The 19,529-nt window shown below is 39.6% G+C and overlaps 1 protein-coding gene across 1 annotated transcript in view; it reads left to right on the top strand.

The window, feature by feature from the left end:
* The first annotated feature begins 1,294 nt into the window (after positions 1–1,294).
* LOC107563246 (A disintegrin and metalloproteinase with thrombospondin motifs 17-like) overlaps positions 1,295–19,529 on the top strand; it is a 122,277-nt gene continuing 104,042 nt past the window's right edge. The window contains exons 1-8 of the mRNA XM_016248067.1: positions 1,295–1,507; positions 1,815–2,033; positions 2,127–2,501; positions 2,659–2,673; positions 2,783–2,940; positions 9,092–9,260; positions 13,575–13,658; positions 14,872–15,026. Coding sequence (XP_016103553.1) covers positions 1,295–1,507; positions 1,815–2,033; positions 2,127–2,501; positions 2,659–2,673; positions 2,783–2,940; positions 9,092–9,260; positions 13,575–13,658; positions 14,872–15,026 — 1,388 coding nt within the window. The remainder of the gene's footprint in view (positions 1,508–1,814; positions 2,034–2,126; positions 2,502–2,658; positions 2,674–2,782; positions 2,941–9,091; positions 9,261–13,574; positions 13,659–14,871; positions 15,027–19,529) is intronic.

Consider the following 19,529-nt stretch of genomic DNA (forward strand, 5'->3'; position numbering starts at 1 on the left):
GCCTCTGACTCCTCGTTACAGAAGACTTCGCCACACACGGTACCAGCAGCGATCTATCAGCTCACCACCGAGGTTTCTGCCCAGGCCTCCATGTTAGCGTCTCATCAACAGCAGCTGCAACGACTCACCTCGCTCACTGAGGAAATGGTGAGGATGCTACAAGCCCTTCGTGTCACCATGCCTGAGCCCAGCATTCCTCCATCCGTTCCGTCACAAACGGTTCCCAGTCCCAGTCACTCGTCGACCAGCCCACATCTGGCTTTCCCTGAGAAGTTTGACGGCTCACCGGAAAGATGTAAGGGCTTTCTATTACAATGCTCCATGTTTTTGAATCAGCAACCGCATTTATACCCCACCGATGATAGTCGGGTTTCGTTTGTTTGCTCTCTGTTAACTGGACGAGCTCTGGACTGGGCCACTGCTGCTTGGGAAGGGAGACGGCTGTCATTTCCATCATTTGACTGCTTTCTGAGATGTTTCCGCAAAGGTTTTCGAGCATTCCGCGGGAGGAAAGGAGCCTGGCGAACAGTTACTCGCTCTACGACAGGGACGAGGCACGGCTGCGGATTATGCTCTCTCATTCCGCACTCTCGCAGCACAGTCAGGATGGGAGGATGAACCACTTAAACTGCTGTATTGCAAGGGACTCACGGTTGAGTTACAGTCAGAGCTTGCCTGCCGTGATGAGGGGAGGACCCTCGAACAGTTCATTGAACTCTCCATCCGCATTGATAATTTAATGCGGGCACGACGTGCCTCTCGCCAATTTCCTGTGTATTCTCCAGCAGCCGCAGCTTCCGTTGAATCAGAACCCATGCAGATTGGTTTCACTCGCCTCACCGATGAGGAATGAGAGAGAAGAATGTCTCTGTCTCTACTGCGGCCCTATCCAGCCATATGAGAGCCTCCTGTCCTACCTGACCTGCCGCTCGAAGTTACACTACGGTGAGTGCCACTCCTGATTCCATTAACTGTTTAGAAGTACCCATTGCTATAACATTTAATAAGTGCACGGAGACCGTAGCATTGATAGATTTGAGGGCTGCGGGAATTTCATTGACATAAGGTTTGCCAATACTCATAACCTCCCTCTTGTTCCATGTGAATCCCGGGTGACAGTGGCAGCCTTAGATGGACGTCCTCTGGGCACAGGACAGATCAAGTTCATAACCCAGGATCTGTGTCTGCGAACTGGCATACTTCACACGGAAACCATCCGCCTATTTGCTATTGACTCTCCTCTGAATCCCATCATCCTTGGCCTGCCCTGGCTAGAGAGACATAATTCCGGGACATGCTGAACCAGGGGGTCATAGTCTATATTGATGACATCTTGATCTATTCGGATACCCTGGACTCACATGTGCAGCACGTGCGGGCAGTTCTTCAGAGGCTCATTGACAACCAGCTATATGCCAAGATTGAGAAATGTGAGTTCCACCAGACAGTTACCTCTTTTCTTGGTTGCATCATTAGCGCTGAGGGGGTAGCGATGGATGACAGGAAGGTAAAGTCTGTGGTCAACTAGCCTCAACCGAAGACTGTAAAGGAACTCCAGCACTTCTTGGGCTTTGCAAATATCTATAGATGTTTCATTCGTGACTTCAGCACCATTGCAGCACCTCTCACCTCCATGCTAAGGGGAGAGAAGCGACGGCTACTTTGGTCACCATCGGCCACCAGGGCATTTCAACGGCTAAAGGAACGCTTCACCTCCGCGCCCATTCTTCACCATCCTGACCCTGAAGTACAGTTCTTTTGTGAAGGTGGATGCATCCAACACAGGCATCGGAGCCATACTCTCTTAGCGTCAGGGTAATCCTCCCAAACTCTTTCCCTGTGCCTTCTACTCTCGGAAACTCAACTCTACGGAGCAGAACTATGATGTAGGAGATCGGGAGCTTCTAGCCATGAAAGCCGCCTTGGAGGAATGGTGTCACTGGTTGGAGGGGGCCAAACTTTCCTTTGTGGTTCTGACTGATCACTGCAACCTCGAGTACCTCAGATCGGCCAAACGACTCAATCCACGGCAGGCAAGATGGTCCCTATTTTCCACGCGTTTCAATTTCCATGTAACCTATCGTCCTGGCTCAAAGAATTCTAAGGCAGATGCTCTCTCCAGGCAGTTTGAAGCAGCTCAGATCCCTCCTTCCAAGGAACCCATAATCCCCTCTAACCTCATTCTCGCTCCTGTTCAGTGCGACATTATGACAGAAATTGCAGAGGCCCAGATCAGTGAACTCCCTCCGCCAGAATGTTCCCCCGATCGTACCTATGTTCCTACTAGCCTTCTTCATCCCGCTTTCTGCGTGCCTATTGCCATCAGAATCAGAACGACTGGAGTCGCTTCCTCCTGTGGGCGGAATACGCACAGAATTCTCTCCGCAAACCATCCACCGGCCTTACGCCTTTTCAATGTGTACTCGGTTTCCAACCTCCCCTGTTTCCCTGGTCCGGAGAACCCTCAGAGCTCCCTGCCGTCAACGGCTGGCTCCAAAGAAGTGAGGAGACATGGAATACTACTCATGTGCACTTCCAACGTGCCATCCGCAGGGTCAAGGAACAGGCCGACCGTCACAGGAGGGCAGGTCCTGCTTACACCCCAGGACAATGGGTCTGACTCTGCACAAGAGACCTTTGCCTTTGGCTCCCGTGCAGGAAGTTGAGTCCCAGGTACGTGGGTCCATTCAAAATCATTAGACAGATCACACCTGTATCTTACCGTTTGGCTCTTCCCTCTAATTATCGTATCTCACCCACCTTTCATGTTTCCCTGCTTAAGCCCGCCGGTTGTCCGAGAGGAGAGAGGGACCAGGAGGATGCCGTGAATGAGAGTCCCCCTCCCATCATCGTGGACTGCGAGGAGGCGTACCAGGTACGGGAAATCCTGGACTCCCGACGCCGGGGCAGGTTACTTCAATACCTCATTGACTGGGAGAGGTATGGTCCTGAGGAAAGATATCCAGGATATCCTGGACCCTTCACTTACTACTGAATTCCATAGAACCCACCCTCACAAACCAGCCCCTCACTCCCGTGGAAGGCCCCGGCGTTGTTCACCTCCTCGCTTCAGGAGCCGCTCGCGGGGGGCTCTGTCACAAATCAGGCCTCTGTGGCTCTCTCCGACGTCCTCCGGAGGGCACCCTCTCCTGGGTACTAACGTTCATGGACTACTTTTCCCATACACCCCGTACCTGGGACTGATTACTGGCACAGGTGTTTCCCCTTAGCTTCCCCATTTAAGCAGCTCCCAGACTCTCAGTATTCGCGAAGTCTTGTATTGCCCCGACTACATTTCTGAGCGTTTATCCCGTCTTGAGATCTCTTGTGTTACCTTGGACTGTTACTACTAGTGTGATTCTCTGCCGCCTGCCACGACCCTTGCTCTGCCTCTGTTTACGCTCCTGGATTATCCCTGCTGTTTGTGACATTGTTGTTTGATTACTGCCTGTTCAACTCTGCCTTTTGATTTAAATAAAAGCTGCAAATGGATTCGCACGCCTCTGACTCCTCGTTACAATTACAATGCTATAAAATATAATTACAATTTAATGTAATTGTTGTCTATGTGAATAGATTTTAAAATGTAATTTATTCCTGTGATGCAAAGCTGCATATTTAGCATCATTACTCCAGTTTCAGTGTCACATGATCCTTCAGAAATCATTCTAATATACTGATTTGCTGCTCAAGAAACATTAATTATCATTATTAATTTGAAAAACGGTTGTGCTGCTTCATATAAAAAAAAAAATCAGGATTCTTTAATGAATAGAAAAATAACATAAAAATAGAAATCTGTTGTAACATTGTATCTTTAATGTCACTTTTGATTCATTTTATGCATCTTTGCTCAGTAATTGTATAAATTTCTTTTCACAAAAGATTGACTTTTGAAGAATGGTGTATCATGATTCACTGTAGTCAAATATCCAAACAAGTCATTATCCTTACAATTTTGTTGTTTATTATAATTTTAATGTTTACAGTTTTTCATCTTCCCCACTAGCATTTAAAAAAAAAAATCGAATAATTGTAATATAATTATTTAGTGAACACATGGTTGTATTACACATACTATGTGAATAAATAATCTTTAGCACATGTGCAATTATTGCAGTGCCCAAGGAGTTTGGACTCCCCTAGCCGAGTCTGGTTCTTCTCAGGGGTTTTCTCCCTCTTCATCTAAACATCTTATGGAGGGTTTTCCTTTGGCTGCTCACGGAGACCTGTAGGGCTTAATGCATGACAAAAGCACTATACAAATCAAAAGTGACTTGATATGGCTATTATAGAGTCCACAAGTCATTTGGACTGCATTTATGGTGCTGCTTGGTCATTTTTGGGCACTTGACAGCCCCAGTTTCCAGTCACTTTTTATTGTATATATATATATATATATATATATAAAAAACTAAACTCTGTTCCACAGAAGATTGAGTGACATCGGGGTGAGTAAATAATGATTGAACTCATTTTTGTGTGCGCTGTTCCTTTAAGACATCAGAAGAGTCTCCCGAGTCAGCCGAACAAGTCCTTTGTTATTACAGCTATACATGACAGTTTTGTGATCGCTTCCTGACTGTTAATGGTGGTTTGTTGTCACTCATTTTTTTTTATTATTGTCTCCGTCTGCAGGAATTGTTGCTGGTATCAGCACATTGCTAGAAAATGTGTGCTTTTCAGTGTCATTTGTGGTGAAGCCCAATGCACCATTAGTTTCCATTGTCTCCAGTCAGATGTGACTGAAAACAGCTGAGAATGGAAAAAATGCTTGCGCTGCAAAAAAGAGCGTGTCACATTAGTACCATATGTTGTGTTAGTCATTTATAAATGTGTGCACACTCACACAAACACATTTCCCAAACACCTGTAAACATACAGCAGAGACCCCCATCAGAGGGACCCCCATCAGAGCCCTACTGAATTATGGGGGGAAAAATGTGTCCACTTACACTCAACTAAACAAACACATTTGTTTTATAAGTTTCCAAATTGCCTTTTACTTCAGTACTGGTAGTTATTAGTGTTGTTTTAGAATTATTCGGATAATATTATTGTATATATTAATGGTTTGAATTAGGTTTTATTTTTATATTTTCAGATTGAATTTTAATTTCAATTATATACAATTTTTATGTGTTTTTGACATTTGTATTAGTTTTTTTTTTACCTTTATTTTATTTTGTTTTGTTCCAGTTATTTGCCAAGGCAACCTTCCAAAAAATGTCTAAGTTTTTTTTTAAAAGTTTAATTTAAGGCAACATTAACGAAAAACAATTCTTAATAGTTTTTGTTTTAATTAAAAATAACGCTGGTATGATTTTATTCTAATCCTAACATGTTGTTATATGTGCTACAGTGAACATTGATTTATTCCCATGTAAAATTGCATCAGGTAAAATTTAAGTTGACATGTTTAAAGCTAGCAGATAAATATATTTATTTATTTATAGCTAGCTTCAAATACAAAGCACATAAATGCAGTAGCACTTGTTTGTAATCACACAGAAGTGCTTCTCAGATAGCATGCTTTCATCTGTTGATCGCAGTGTTTTCTTAGTTGTGATACTAAAGCACTGGATCAAAGTGTTTGCTATAAGTGCCTTCAGTGTACAGTATATGTATTAAGTAACTGCAAAGTTACTTAAATTTTTTTTTTATGAAATAGCTAGAAGGATTGCAACAGAACATCTTGTACACCATCTTTGAACATTTTGGGATCTTTTAAGGACAAATTGGAGGGTTTGTGCAACCCAGCAAACAAACCAAAACTGGACTCCAGATGGTGGAAAACTACCATTTGAAACAACATCCTAAACTTGATACTTCAGAAAACTTTTGCTATTTGACTTTTTGACTTGTGTTGTGGTAAACATTATTTGCTTTTTCCCAAGGTAATGGATCATCAAATCTCTGGGCATGTTTACAGGTGTCTTCAGTAAACACACACACACACACACACACACACACACACACGAAACCAGACTACAGACTGCTCAGATCAAGAAGTACCAAGAAGTTATAAAAACAAACATTTTACACAGCATTTAATTAGTGTCTTGCTTTCCATTACAAATATCTAAAAAATCTGAAATTTAAAATGCATTTACTTGAGGAGGAAGATGCTTTAAGATTTTGAGTCTTGTTTTCTGAAAAAATTATCAAAATTAAATGAGTTTATGCTTAAAACTAGAAGAAAAAAAATCTGTTAGTGTGGTAAGAAAATGATTTTGCCGAATTAAGTGTATTTTTCTTTCTGTACTTTTTTCTTGTTTTAAGCATAAGCTTAATTTGGGTAGAAAACAGTAAATTTATGAGTAAACATATCTTGATTTGTATATTTAGATATTTGGAATGGAATATATATATATATATATATATATATATATATATATATATATATATATGTATATTTAATAAGCACCTTTGAATCAATCAAAATAACACAAGAAACATGCATTAAGAAAATAAATAGAGTGAATTTTGAATTCATGTTGACTTTAACACCATTTTGGTTTGATTTCTGTCTTTGTTCTTCTAGTCAGGTCTTGCGTCTGGTGGACATTAGCTCTGTCAAAAGTTTGGACTTGGTTTCAGTAAAGCTGTTGCCTTTGTTATGATCAGGTCTAATTGTGCACACATACAACATATGTGGTGTAATTCTGAGGATGAAAAGTGTTTATTTAGAGCCAAAATGTGCTTTATGTGCTTTACAAGCGTAATGTTTGAAGAGTTTCTCTGTTTGTTGTTGATTTGTTTATCTGCTTTGGGGACCGCATGTCCTGTGTATCAATCTCAATGTGTTTGTATACGTCTCTTGTATACGTTGTATGTCTCTCTAAGTAACAAAGACCACATTTCCTGACATAATTGCAGGTTTGACGATAAGACATGAAACATAAACTGAACACAGTCAGTTCTTACTGTGCAAGCATGAATATTATAGCGATAGTTCACCCAAAAATGAAAATGTGATGTTTATCTACTTGGACCATTGACACTCCTAATTGAGATTGTAGATAGAGTGCCAATGGTCCATTTGAGAGATAGGTGGCGGTAATGCACTTATAAGTCTGCGATCCGCAATAAAGCAAGTAGAAGAAGACGCGTCAGGCGCCGGCTGTTGCTCAGGAGGACGCGCCACTGCTCAGGACAGTTCGGACATTGCGTGAATCAGAGGTAAAAAACTATATAAATACTATTCAATTTCTTGCACCGACTGATCGTTTTGTGTCTTTACACATCAATGTATCGTCACAAGCCGCAGGGTTTAATTTGGTTTTGTTCGTGTATGTTTTTTTTTTACTCTCAAAGCCGTGATTTCCATTCACCTCCATTATAAGACTGACAGACTGCAACAGTTTGTGTTTAAAAATCTTTGTGTTCTACTGAAAAAAACAAAGTCACCTACATCTTGGATGCCTTGGGGGTAAGCAGATAAACATCACATTTTCATTTTTGGGTGAACTATCCCTTTAATATTCATGCTTACAATGTGTGGATCAAGCATTCATGTGTGCATAAAGTACACTATCGCTCAACAGTTGGGGTTTAAAGAAATAATGCTTTTATTATAAGCATTAAATTTATCAAAAGTGACAATAAAGAATATATTCATAGTGTTACAAAAGATTTATAATTTAATAAACACTGTACTTTTGAACTTTATTTTCATCAGAGATGTTGGAAAAGATGTAACTAAGTATTAAACAGCACTGTTTTTAACTAACAATGAGAAATGTTTCTTGAGCAGCAAATCAGCATATTAGAATGATTTATGAAGGATCATGAGACTCTGAAGACTGGAGTAATGATGCTGGAAATTCAGCTTTCCATCACAGGAATACATTACATTTTAAAATGTATGAAATTAGAAAACTGTCACAGTTTGGCAAGGGAGGACCCAGATGCAGAATGAACGGGGGGGGGGGAAACAGAGTTTAACAAAAAAAAATGGTAACACAAAAGGACGAGGCAGGAAGATAATCCACACAATAGGGCAGGGCACACGACAGGAGAACAGGCTGGTCGGGGATGGGGGTAACTCCAGACTCTGTGGCAAAAGGGGACTAGCAGCTCAAAGAACCACAGGCTTGGCCCTGGGGATGGTAACTCTTGAAGCACCAAAATGTCTGTCAGGTCAGAAGAATCAGCGACAAGGGAGGACTCAGGAAGCAGGGCAGGAACCAACACGACAGACACACACAAAAGACAAGACAACAGGAGACAAGAGATAGAAACAGATCAAAAGTAGTAAACTTGCAAAACTAGGACTAGGGAGATAAAACGAGAAATAAAACAAAAGGAAAACCAAAAGTAAAAAAAACAAAAAAAATAAAAAACCCTTATGAAAAAAGGAAAAAGCTAGGAATAAATAACTAGAACTACAAACAAAAAATAAATAAAAGACAAGACAGCAACCTTGCTGAAAAAAAATAAATAAAAAAGGACAAAAATCAAAAGATCAAGAACTAAAATAAAGGAACTATACCACAAAGACTGGAACTAGACTATAGACTAAACACAGGAACAAATAAAAACTAGAATTAACAAGAGGAGAAACTAGACTGGATGCAATATACTGAATAGCAAGTTCTAACAAGACTAAAGACACAAGCAAGGAGAATGCACACAAAACGAACCAGCAAAAACCAGAAGGAAATGAGCACAATAAAAAGGGAGTAGAGCACACGAGGATCAGGTGAACACAATTGGACAAACAAGGACTAAACAAGGGGGCGTGGTGATTGAAAACGAGGAGGCAGGACAAGAGGAGCACATGGCCAACACAAACAAAGACACAGCCATGTGCTCAGGCACAAAACATACAAGGACACATTAAACAAAGACAGGACAGACAAGACTGCCAGGGCAGGATCCTGACAGAAAACTGCAATAATATTTTATAATATTACTGTTCTTACTGCATTTTTGATCAAATAAATGCAGCCTTGGTAAACATGAGATACTACTTTCAAAAACATAAAAAAATCTTACCAACCCAAACGTTTGAACATTAGTGTATAGTATTTCTCAGGCCTAACAGTTCTTGTGTGTGCATTTGTGTATCTGTGTGTGTGTTAGACAGGAAGAAAGAGAAAAGGGCAAAAGGAGCAGAGGAGGTCAGTGGCAGGAGGAACGCCATCAGGCTGAGCAGAGAATACACGGTGGAGACGGTCGTGGTGGCCGACGTTGACATGGTGCAGTATCACGGAGCTGAGGCCGCCCAGCGCTTCCTGCTCACCGTCATGAACATGGTGAGTCTCATACCGTGGTAAAACTCCACAATCATGTTAAAAAGCAAATGCCCAATTAATTTTCTCCATAAAGGAATTGGTTTTAAACAAAATGTATATCCTTTCAAGACAGAACTACCATGAGCGCTCTGAGGTTGTGATGTGCGAGTGATCTATGAGATGCTCTCAAATGGTTTTGTTTCAAGACCTAGATTTTACACAAAGATAAAAATGTCCTTAACCCTATAAAGCTTGACATATGAAATAGTAGTCAGAATAATCAAATATTAAAAAATGGAACGGTTTCAAAATATAAAAAAAGTTTAGTTTTTGTTTTCACTAAAAGGCCTTTTACTTGCTAAAAATAGTATGAACGATCAGACAGAAGGCACGTGTGCAACAGTTTTTTTGTATAAAATTTTGCAGACATAAAATGTATTATCTCAGTTACAAAATTAGACAGGATGTCTGATAAGAGGAAAAAACAAGAAACAAAAGAAATCAACACAACAACAAAATCCCCACCCACAACCCTTCCCGAAGGCCACACACACAAAAAAGAAAAAAACACAATTAAAGTTTAGTCAAATGGTCCCCTACTAAGACTAATGAGAAGGTCCAGATGTTACAGTTATGTTCTCAATAGTGCCCAATATAGGGCTCCATATTTTGTAAAAGGATCTCAATGATCCTTTGGAAGAGTGTCTGATTTTTTCAAGGTGGATGCATTGCAATACATCTCGTATCCAATCCTCATGTGATGGGGGAGAGGCATGTTTCCATTTAAGGAGGATGGCACGCCTAGCTAACAAAGTGGTAAAGGCAATGTTGCAGCACACTGTGGATGATACAACTGAAGCTGGGGGAAGGCCAAATAGGACAGTCAATACATTAGGGGCAAGGGTAGTGTTAAGGGCCTGTGAAAGTGTTCTAAAAATGTCTGAGCAGTAGTTCCTTGTGCAACAGTTTTTTCAGTTAAGTTTTGATTATATTGGCCTTAGAAATGTGGCTCACAGTTTAGTTTGAGGGCCAATTCTCACTATTAACTAACTAACTATTAATTACGACTTTTGCCTCCGTAAACTAAACCTAAATTTGCTGATTAATAATAGTTAGTAAGGTAGTCGTTAAGTTGAGGTATTGGATAAGATCAAGGTATCTAAAATAAGGTAATGCAGGAGTAAGGCATTATTAAGTGCTTTATAGGTACTAATAAACAGCCAATATGCTAGTCAATAGTGATTATTGGTCCCTAAACTAAAGTGTTACAGAAATTTGCATATCAAATATGATATAGTGGTCTTTACAGGGTTAAAACTGCGTAGGCCCAAAAATATGACACTGGCTGAATGGGAAAATTGACAATTTTGGTTTCCAAATGAATCTCGATGGTGTCATGCTCTCGACAGCCAATAATAAATAAACACATTGTGGTCATTACAAATGTTTATTCATGCTGCATGTGTGAACCAGTATTTAATTCAGTCTGGGCCGTGTTTTCTTTTACTTTGCGTCCATGATTTTTACAGATGAGGGCATGTCAGGCAACCTGTCCATGTCGCCATCTGCCTAATTTGGCTTCTGCTTGGTAACAGATGAATTTGCAATAAAATACTGCTGAGTTTGAGGCACAGACATCAAACAGCAAAAGGTATTGGCAGAGTTTTATCAGCATTTTATTTTGCTGTATTAACTATCAACAATTACATGGTTAGTTGTATCTTATTTGCTTTCAGCTGTTTTTTTTTTTTTGCTGACTGTCAGAACAACCATTTGAGAAGCACTGGCCTAAGCTAGTGTATTTGGCGTGCATTTTGTTTATACTGACAAATGGTTTAAATATATGCCTAAACTGCATATTTTGCACGTAACAGAGCATTTGGACACTGTAAGTCCTGGCAAGAAGAGAATGGGCTCATAAAACAGGACAGAGAGATAGATAGTAGTTGAGCGTAACATTTGCTCTGCTGACCGCAGCTGTGCTGAGTGTGAGACACACATTCATGAGTTGGCAGCTCAAACACACACCTCTGTTTTATCACATGGACTCTGTTCCAAAAATGTGTGTGCTGTCTGTGTACAGAAAGCAGCAGTTGAGGTGTCCAGTTAGAATTTAAATCATAATCTTTTAGTAAAAGATTTAAAGTAAATGCACCTGTAAAATGCTGTTTACCGTAGGAGTGGGTATTGCTAGTACTGTGGCTAAGAAATGCCATTCACCCTTATTTTTTATACAACCTTGGCAAAGACCTAATTGAAAACCCCTTTTATTTCCATAATTTGACATGTTTCTGAGCGAAACAAGATATTGAATTAATAAAATGTTGGACGAGACTTGATTTGATCCATCTGGGATTGAATGAACTGGAAGTGGTTGTTTCAGAATGGAGTCAAGTTGCTGGAGAGGTTGGAAAAATTGAAAATGAAAGAGATTTGTGATATTAGAGAAATTGCATATAAATCCGTGTTTTAAGTAAAAGTATTAAAAATGTTCTTCGTTAGTTGAAATAAAGGTGATATATATATATATATATATATATATGATTTTACTTTCTATTGACTTTACCTAACAACTTTTGTGATTGTTCAGATTTATGAGATTGTTTGTGTAGGTTTGAAAGGAAGGAATAAAGAAAAATCATCTTCAGTTGTGTATTTCAGTCATGTCCCAGAGTGAATGACCTCACTCTTATCAAGTTGCTCATTCAGAACAGGTTTGTAAACACAGTGTTTGTTGCGAGCGTCTGGAAGCAGGCCTGCGTAATTAAGTACAAGCAAACTGAATATTGATCTGTAAAACAGTCCACACAACAACACCTCACTGCATCTGCTGCAGTAAAGCAAAGTTTATCAACTCAAGAACGGCCCTTTCTACTGTATCTCTAATGACAATGGTGAGTCATATGAAGATTAATGTAAAAATGAATGAATTGCCTAGATGTGTGTGATTTGATAAGAAAGTACACCTCCTTTTGTCCTCCCTGAGGTCCTTAGATTTACATTCCTCACAAGCGAGTTCGACAACGCTGTGGAAAATTGTGCTGTTATTCAAATCAGTCTCTGCGATTCTCCTCCAGATGCCGGTTAATCATCAATATCTGAATCCTCCCTTCAGTTCAGCTCTATACCTCTTCATTAACTTCATTTTCAATAATTTTTTTTTTCTTCAATAACAAGTGGTGATGCTTCTACAGAATATTTACACAGAATGGTGTAGGCAGATATTAGAAATGACACAAAGATAAGCTTTTTCTGTTGAATTGAAAAATGGAATAAATAAAGAAATGAATATTTGTAATAATATTGAAATAACTAACTAAATAAATAGAATTTAAATAATTAATTAATTAAATAAATGAATAAATATTTGTAACATTATTTCTTGATATTTCCTGAGGAAATAAAAATAGAATATAAAATATAAAAATATATATAAAATAAAATTAATACAATTAATTAAATACTGCATAATATTTGATAAAATACTGTAAAATTCTTGTTTAAACAACCCAGGCATATTTTCCCACAGTTTTTCATTATAAAGGCCCGTTCAGACCAAGGACGATAACAATAAAGATAACGATAAAGATATAGTTCTAAAAATCTTTCTCAATATTAAAGAATAGCAGAGTCCACACCACAACTATAACAATAAAGACAAAGAGAAACTATATCGTTGGAATCACTTTCAAAACGATTTTTCTCCAGCTGATGAATGATAAAAAATTGACAGCCAATCAGAATCCATCCTGCTGTAACGAGCTCGAGATTTTAAAGCGGCAGACGAGCGTGCGCTTAGAATAAACGGACGATATCGTTTGCTGGTGTGGACGTTAATATCGTTATCTTTATAGTTATCTTTATAGTTATGGTTCTTGGTGTGAACGGGCCTTAAGAAACAAAAAAATACCCTTTTTTAGTTATGATGCAAATGAATCATTGAATCAGTGTTTTGAATCAATTTATTTAAATAGACATTAAATCAAACTGTAATATAATTTTTGCATGAACACTCATATTTTCAAGTCACAAGACAGAGTTGTGAAACCCACATAAACAATGTCTTCAGAGTTTACAATTTTTTTTTAGATGGTATTGATTAGCTCAATATTCCAGCTAGGCCAAAAGAATCAGCTGATATTGGGCTATTTTAATATCAACATCAGCTGATAACAGGTGCTCTTGGCAATGAACACATTTTTGCTTGCCTTTTTGTCTAAAAATTTACTGAAATCCACTGAAACTTTCTGCTGATACTACATGTTTTCCATTTTTAAATATTTTGAGTGGATTTTAAGTCAAAGTTAATTATCTTGTCTCGTTCTCTCTCTACAGGTGTATAACATGTTTCAACACCAGAGTTTGAGTGTGAGGATCCACATCCGGGTCACCAAGTTGGTTCTCCTGCACACCCGTCCAGTAAGTGTACAAACACTAGATCAACATCCAGATCTATGTACATCATGACTCAACCTGCCATTTATCTGCTCCCTTGATGTTTTATTCCTGTGATGTTATCCTCGCTCATTGTGTGTGTGTTTAACAACCGGTTTTCCCATTTTATTGCTGGATTTCATTCTCTCCAAAGGCTCCGGAGAGTCTGCCAGAAGGTTTTTTGAGTGCTCACCTCAAAAGTCTGAAATGATGTATGCCAGGACGTCACTGAATAGCCATTAGTGTAAATATGTAGTGATGCTTCAGGGCAAAGCCTTTGGACTTACAGTCTTTGATGGTTGAAACAAACTGTCTTCACGTACAACAGCAATTCTCAAAACCCTGTTGATTTCATTGTGTGATCGATGAATCAACAAGTCCCACTTCATGTCAGCGGGAGTCACAGTGTCACATGATCTTTTAGAAATCATTCTAATATGCTGATTTGCTGCTCAAGAAACATTTACTATCAACAAACATTTGTTCAATAAAACTCTCTCTAATAACTAGCAAGTAGCAAAGCAGCAAATCATGATTCATGTAAACACTATCGTCTAAAGGCTCTTTAAACCCAAATTTGATTTGTGTGCCTCTTTTACTGTTTCAATAGGAAATACTATTCTCATCAGTTTTATAGGGTCTTTAAAGTAAAATCCACTGACTAGTAGTGTAAACCGTTTGTCCCTGGGAGTCTGTCATATTTAATTTGAGGCTAAAGAAAATGAGGCTGTGTGGGACAGAATTACAGCCCATTCATTATTCATTCATTCATTCATTACATTTATATAGCATTTTTCTAGGCACTCAAAGCGCTTTACATTGTCAGGGGGTATCTCCTCATCCACCACCAGCGTGCAGCATCCACATGGATGATGCAACGGCAGCCATAGTGCGCCAGAACGCCCACCACACACCAGCTTACTGGTGGAGAGGAGACAGGGTGATGAAGCCAATCAGCAGAATGGGACAGAATTACAGCCCATTCATTATGTCTTACTGTTTTGAAGAAGAAAAAAAAATCCCACAGTACACTTGCGTGTAAGGTGAATTGACTGACGTTTAATGCTCTGATCGTGTTCAAATGACCACAGAAGAATATGTTACTGCAGACCTTCTTACAAATACAGTGGGAAGTATCTAATTTAAAGTTTTGCTGAAGTCTATAAACCATATTCTAATTGTCTAGTGTGTTTCTTAGGAAAAGCTGAAGGTGGGCCACCATGGAGAAAAAGCCCTGGAGAGCTTCTGTCACTGGCAGCATGAGGAATACGGCACACGATACCTGGGAAACAATCACGTTCCTGGGAGCAGAGACGATCCTCCTCCTGTGGACGTGGCTGTGCTGGTCACCAGGTACTTATCAATCACGCTTTGATGAGCAAATATGGAACTCAAGTTCACACTCAAGTGTGAACTTGAGCAGAGCTTCATGCATTCACTATAACAGCAAAAATAAAAAATCTTGATTTTTTTCAGAACGTTTGGCCGATTCTCGATTTTTACCATTTTTAACTAGTCAACTTGAAACTGTAACTTATCTGCTCCCTTGATGTTTTATTCCTGTGATGTTATCCTCGCTCATTGTGTGTGTGTTTAACAACCGGTTTTCCCATTTTATTGCTGGATTTCATTCTCTCCAAAGGCTCCGGAGAGTCTGCCAGAAGGTTTTTTGAGTGCTCACCTCAAAAGTCTGAAATGATGTATGCCAGGACGTCACTGAATAGCCATTAGTGTAAATATGTAGTGATGCTTCAGGGCAAAGCCTTTGGACTTACAGTCTTTGATGGTTGAAACAAACTGTCTTCACGTACAACAGCAATTCTCAAAACCCTGTTGATTTCATTGTGTGATCGATGAATCAACAAGTCCCACTTCATGTCAGCGGGAGTCACAGTGTCACATGATCTTTTAGAAATCATTCTAATATGCTGATTTGCTGCTCAAGAAACATTTACTATCAACAAACATTTGTTCAATAAAACTCTCTCTAATAACTAGCAAGTAGCAAAGCAGCAAATCATGATTCATGTAAACACTATCGTCTAAAGGCTCTTTAAACCCAAATTTGATTTGTGTGCCTCTTTTACTGTTTCAATAGGAAATACTATTCTCATCAGTTTTATAGGGTCTTTAAAGTAAAATCCACTGACTAGTAGTGTAAACCGTTTGTCCCTGGGAGTCTGTCATATTTAATTTGAGGCTAAAGAAAATGAGGCTGTGTGGGACAGAATTACAGCCCATTCATTATTCATTCATTCATTCATTACATTTATATAGCATTTTTCTAGGCACTCAAAGCGCTTTACATTGTCAGGGGGTATCTCCTCATCCACCACCAGCGTGCAGCATCCACATGGATGATGCAACGGCAGCCATAGTGCGCCAGAACGCCCACCACACACCAGCTTACTGGTGGAGAGGAGACAGGGTGATGAAGCCAATCAGCAGAATGGGACAGAATTACAGCCCATTCATTATGTCTTACTGTTTTGAAGAAGAAAAAAAAATCCCACAGTACACTTGCGTGTAAGGTGAATTGACTGACGTTTAATGCTCTGATCGTGTTCAAATGACCACAGAAGAATATGTTACTGCAGACCTTCTTACAAATACAGTGGGAAGTATCTAATTTAAAGTTTTGCTGAAGTCTATAAACCATATTCTAATTGTCTAGTGTGTTTCTTAGGAAAAGCTGAAGGTGGGCCACCATGGAGAAAAAGCCCTGGAGAGCTTCTGTCACTGGCAGCATGAGGAATACGGCACACGATACCTGGGAAACAATCACGTTCCTGGGAGCAGAGACGATCCTCCTCCTGTGGACGTGGCTGTGCTGGTCACCAGGTACTTATCAATCACGCTTTGATGAGCAAATATGGAACTCAAGTTCACACTCAAGTGTGAACTTGAGCAGAGCTTCATGCATTCACTATAACAGCAAAAATAAAAAATCTTGATTTTTTTCAGAACGTTTGGCCGATTCTCGATTTTTACCATTTTTAACTAGTCAACTTGAAACTGTAACTACAACATGATTCAAGTAACTTTTTCTTTATTAACCCTCTAGTTAAGAAAATTCTATCCTAAGTGCACCACACATAAAGTTGTCAACATGATGTAAATGTTAAACAAATCACTTTTTAAATATCTTTGCAGAAAAGATGCATGAACTATAACTACATCTTGTACTATATGTTCAGAAATAATACAAGGAAAATGCTTAAAAAAATGAACAAAAGTCAAGGTAATTCAAATTCAAAATGACTGAATGTATAACACCAGTAGACTATTATTAACTATAAATGTTCTGTAAAAACAATGAACAGCAGCTTTCAACCTATCACCATGATGCAAACATGAAATATCATACATATAGTAGTAGTTCTTTACAGGTTTTTTATTTGATTGAGCTGCTTTTTTATTGTTTTTTTTCTATGTAAACATGGATGTGTTTGACTGTGGCACTCGCATCTCTTGCAGCATCTCATGCATGAAACGGCATTATAAAAACGCTGCGCTCAAGTTAAAATTTTTTCCTATTCCACAGCCCTCATCACATCTTTGTCAATACAAAAGTGAATTCTGTGTGAATGTCACCTAGTGATATATCAGAACAGGTTCGTAAACACAGTGTTTGTTGCGAGCGTCTGGAAGCAGGCCTGCGTAATTAAGTACAAACAGTCCACACAACAACACCTCACTGCATCTGCTGCAGTAAAGCAAAGTTTATCAACTCAAGAACGGCCCTTTCTACTGTATCTCTAATGACAATCTTTTCTCTTTACTGTTATCATTGGCATATTGTCAAAGTGTCTATTTCTAATGTTTGGTAATATTTCTATTCAATCGTGATTCCTCGATTTCTAAAAAATAAAATCGTTGCAAAACATTAAATTCGAATGAATCCCTAAATCTAACCAAAAGCTAACAGCTAACAGCCCTAACTAAAAATGACCAAATCACCAGTTGATTAAAAGACACTAACCAAAAACGATGAAAAAGGTTAGTTAAGAGACAAGATTGTGCAGAATTTGACAGATACAGACAAAAACAGACATTTTACTTCTGTTTCCAAATACTGTTTTGGCCCATCACATCTGCACAGATTTTATTGTGTTTCGCTTCTCCATCGCCATCTCTCTCTTTTACGTCTTTCACTTTCCGTTTTGTCACACGTGTCCTTTGAAGTTCGGTGTCTTTCAGCTCTTGGCTGCTTTAGACAGATTTAACCTTTTTTCGTCCCTTTTATTGGGATCCAACACAATTTGAACCCGCCAGTATCTGAGCTGTGATAGAGCCTAATAATCCTTCTGTCAGCGAGACAGGTTTGCTCCCGATCTTCATCTTTTCACTACAACAGATTACTCACGGCAGCCAAAACACAGCATTCCCGGCTCGGGATTAGGGTTTATTAGCGTACTGTAATTTTCAGGATCCAAAAAAGTAAAGAAAAAGAAAATCCTTTTGTTAAAATGACTCCTGTGAGCCTGTCAGATACTATCTGTCATCCCGGGCCCGAAGAGCTCGCAGGGAGAGCCAGCACACACAGAGACGGCCTTTGTTCCCCCTGCGCTGGGTTAAATATGATCTCCGCCAGCGTACAAAAGCAGCTCTCTGTAAGGATGCGGCGTACAGGAGCAACATCTGTCTCAGCTTGCATGCCAAGATGGCTCGGGGCAGCGGGAATGCATCAAAGCAAATTAAGGCTTGACAAGGTGTGCCTCGGTTTCCCCTCTCACAGCTTTGTTGGAGCTATCAGTGGCTCGTCCCAGGTTCCTGCGGCACTTGCTGACTGAAGAAAGATTATGTTCTTAATGCTTCTATGGCCGCATTCACACCACGCTTTTCACTGCTCTTTTGAGAGCTTAAACTCATTCAGGCCTTTGCTGAGATCCATCAAAATCATTACTTACCGATCTATGTTTTTAAAGAGCTGTTGCGTGTAGAGTCCCAGCACTAGGGCTGGCCTCACTCTGCCTATGTACTGTACTGGAACATGCCGTGTTACATGCATGGTTGTAGTTTACAGCTGCGAGAAGTCAAAGTGATATTGTGATTAGCATTATGTCAAACACTGCTGTCTGTACACATACAGATCTGTAACTTCCAGACATTCACTTGTGAATTTAAATGCGATTGTTGTGCGTCATTTTGAATTACATTTAGAATGCTTGAATTTGGATTAAATTTGAATTGGGGTAACAAACAGAATGTAGAATCTCAATTGAATTTGATGTGAATCCACAGTAGCGGTCAAACGTTTCAGGTTAGTGGTATTCTTTTTAAAAAAAAATAAATTATTTTATTGATTAAAAGGATCACTAAGACACTTATAAGGTTTAAAAATCTTTCTATTGCCAATAAATATTCTTTTGAACTGATTTCTGAAGGATCATGTGACACTGAAGACTGGAGTAATGATGAGGAAAATTCAGGTTTTAATCACAGGAATAAACTACATTTTGCAATACATTCAAATAGTTGTCACGGTCACTCGGGGAGGGAGGAAAGAGGAGACGCTGGAGAATACGTTAACTAGAATTTAATTCAAAATAAACAAAACAGGACTATGCAGGACTGGAACAGGGCGGAGATAAGGAGAGCCTCCAGGGCGGATCAGGAAGCCATGGCGGAGCAGGGAACTCAGGGAGCCATGGCGGAGCAGACAGTTTAGGGAGCCATGGTGGATCAGGGGACTCAGGAGGCCATGGCGGATCAGGGTACTCAGGAGGCCATGGCGGATCCTCCATGGCCGATCCTCCATGGCCTTATCTGGCTCGGCCACGGGTATATGGTCTCCCCCCCCCCCCAATTTTTTTTTTTTGGGGAAAAGGAATCCTGGGGGGGGGCCCTGGGGGG

The sequence above is a fragment of the Sinocyclocheilus grahami genome, unplaced genomic scaffold, assembly GCF_001515645.1.
Source record: "Sinocyclocheilus grahami isolate Dianchi unplaced genomic scaffold, SAMN03320097.WGS_v1.1 scaffold24.1, whole genome shotgun sequence".
In the NCBI taxonomy this organism is placed as follows: domain Eukaryota; kingdom Metazoa; phylum Chordata; class Actinopteri; order Cypriniformes; family Cyprinidae; genus Sinocyclocheilus; species Sinocyclocheilus grahami.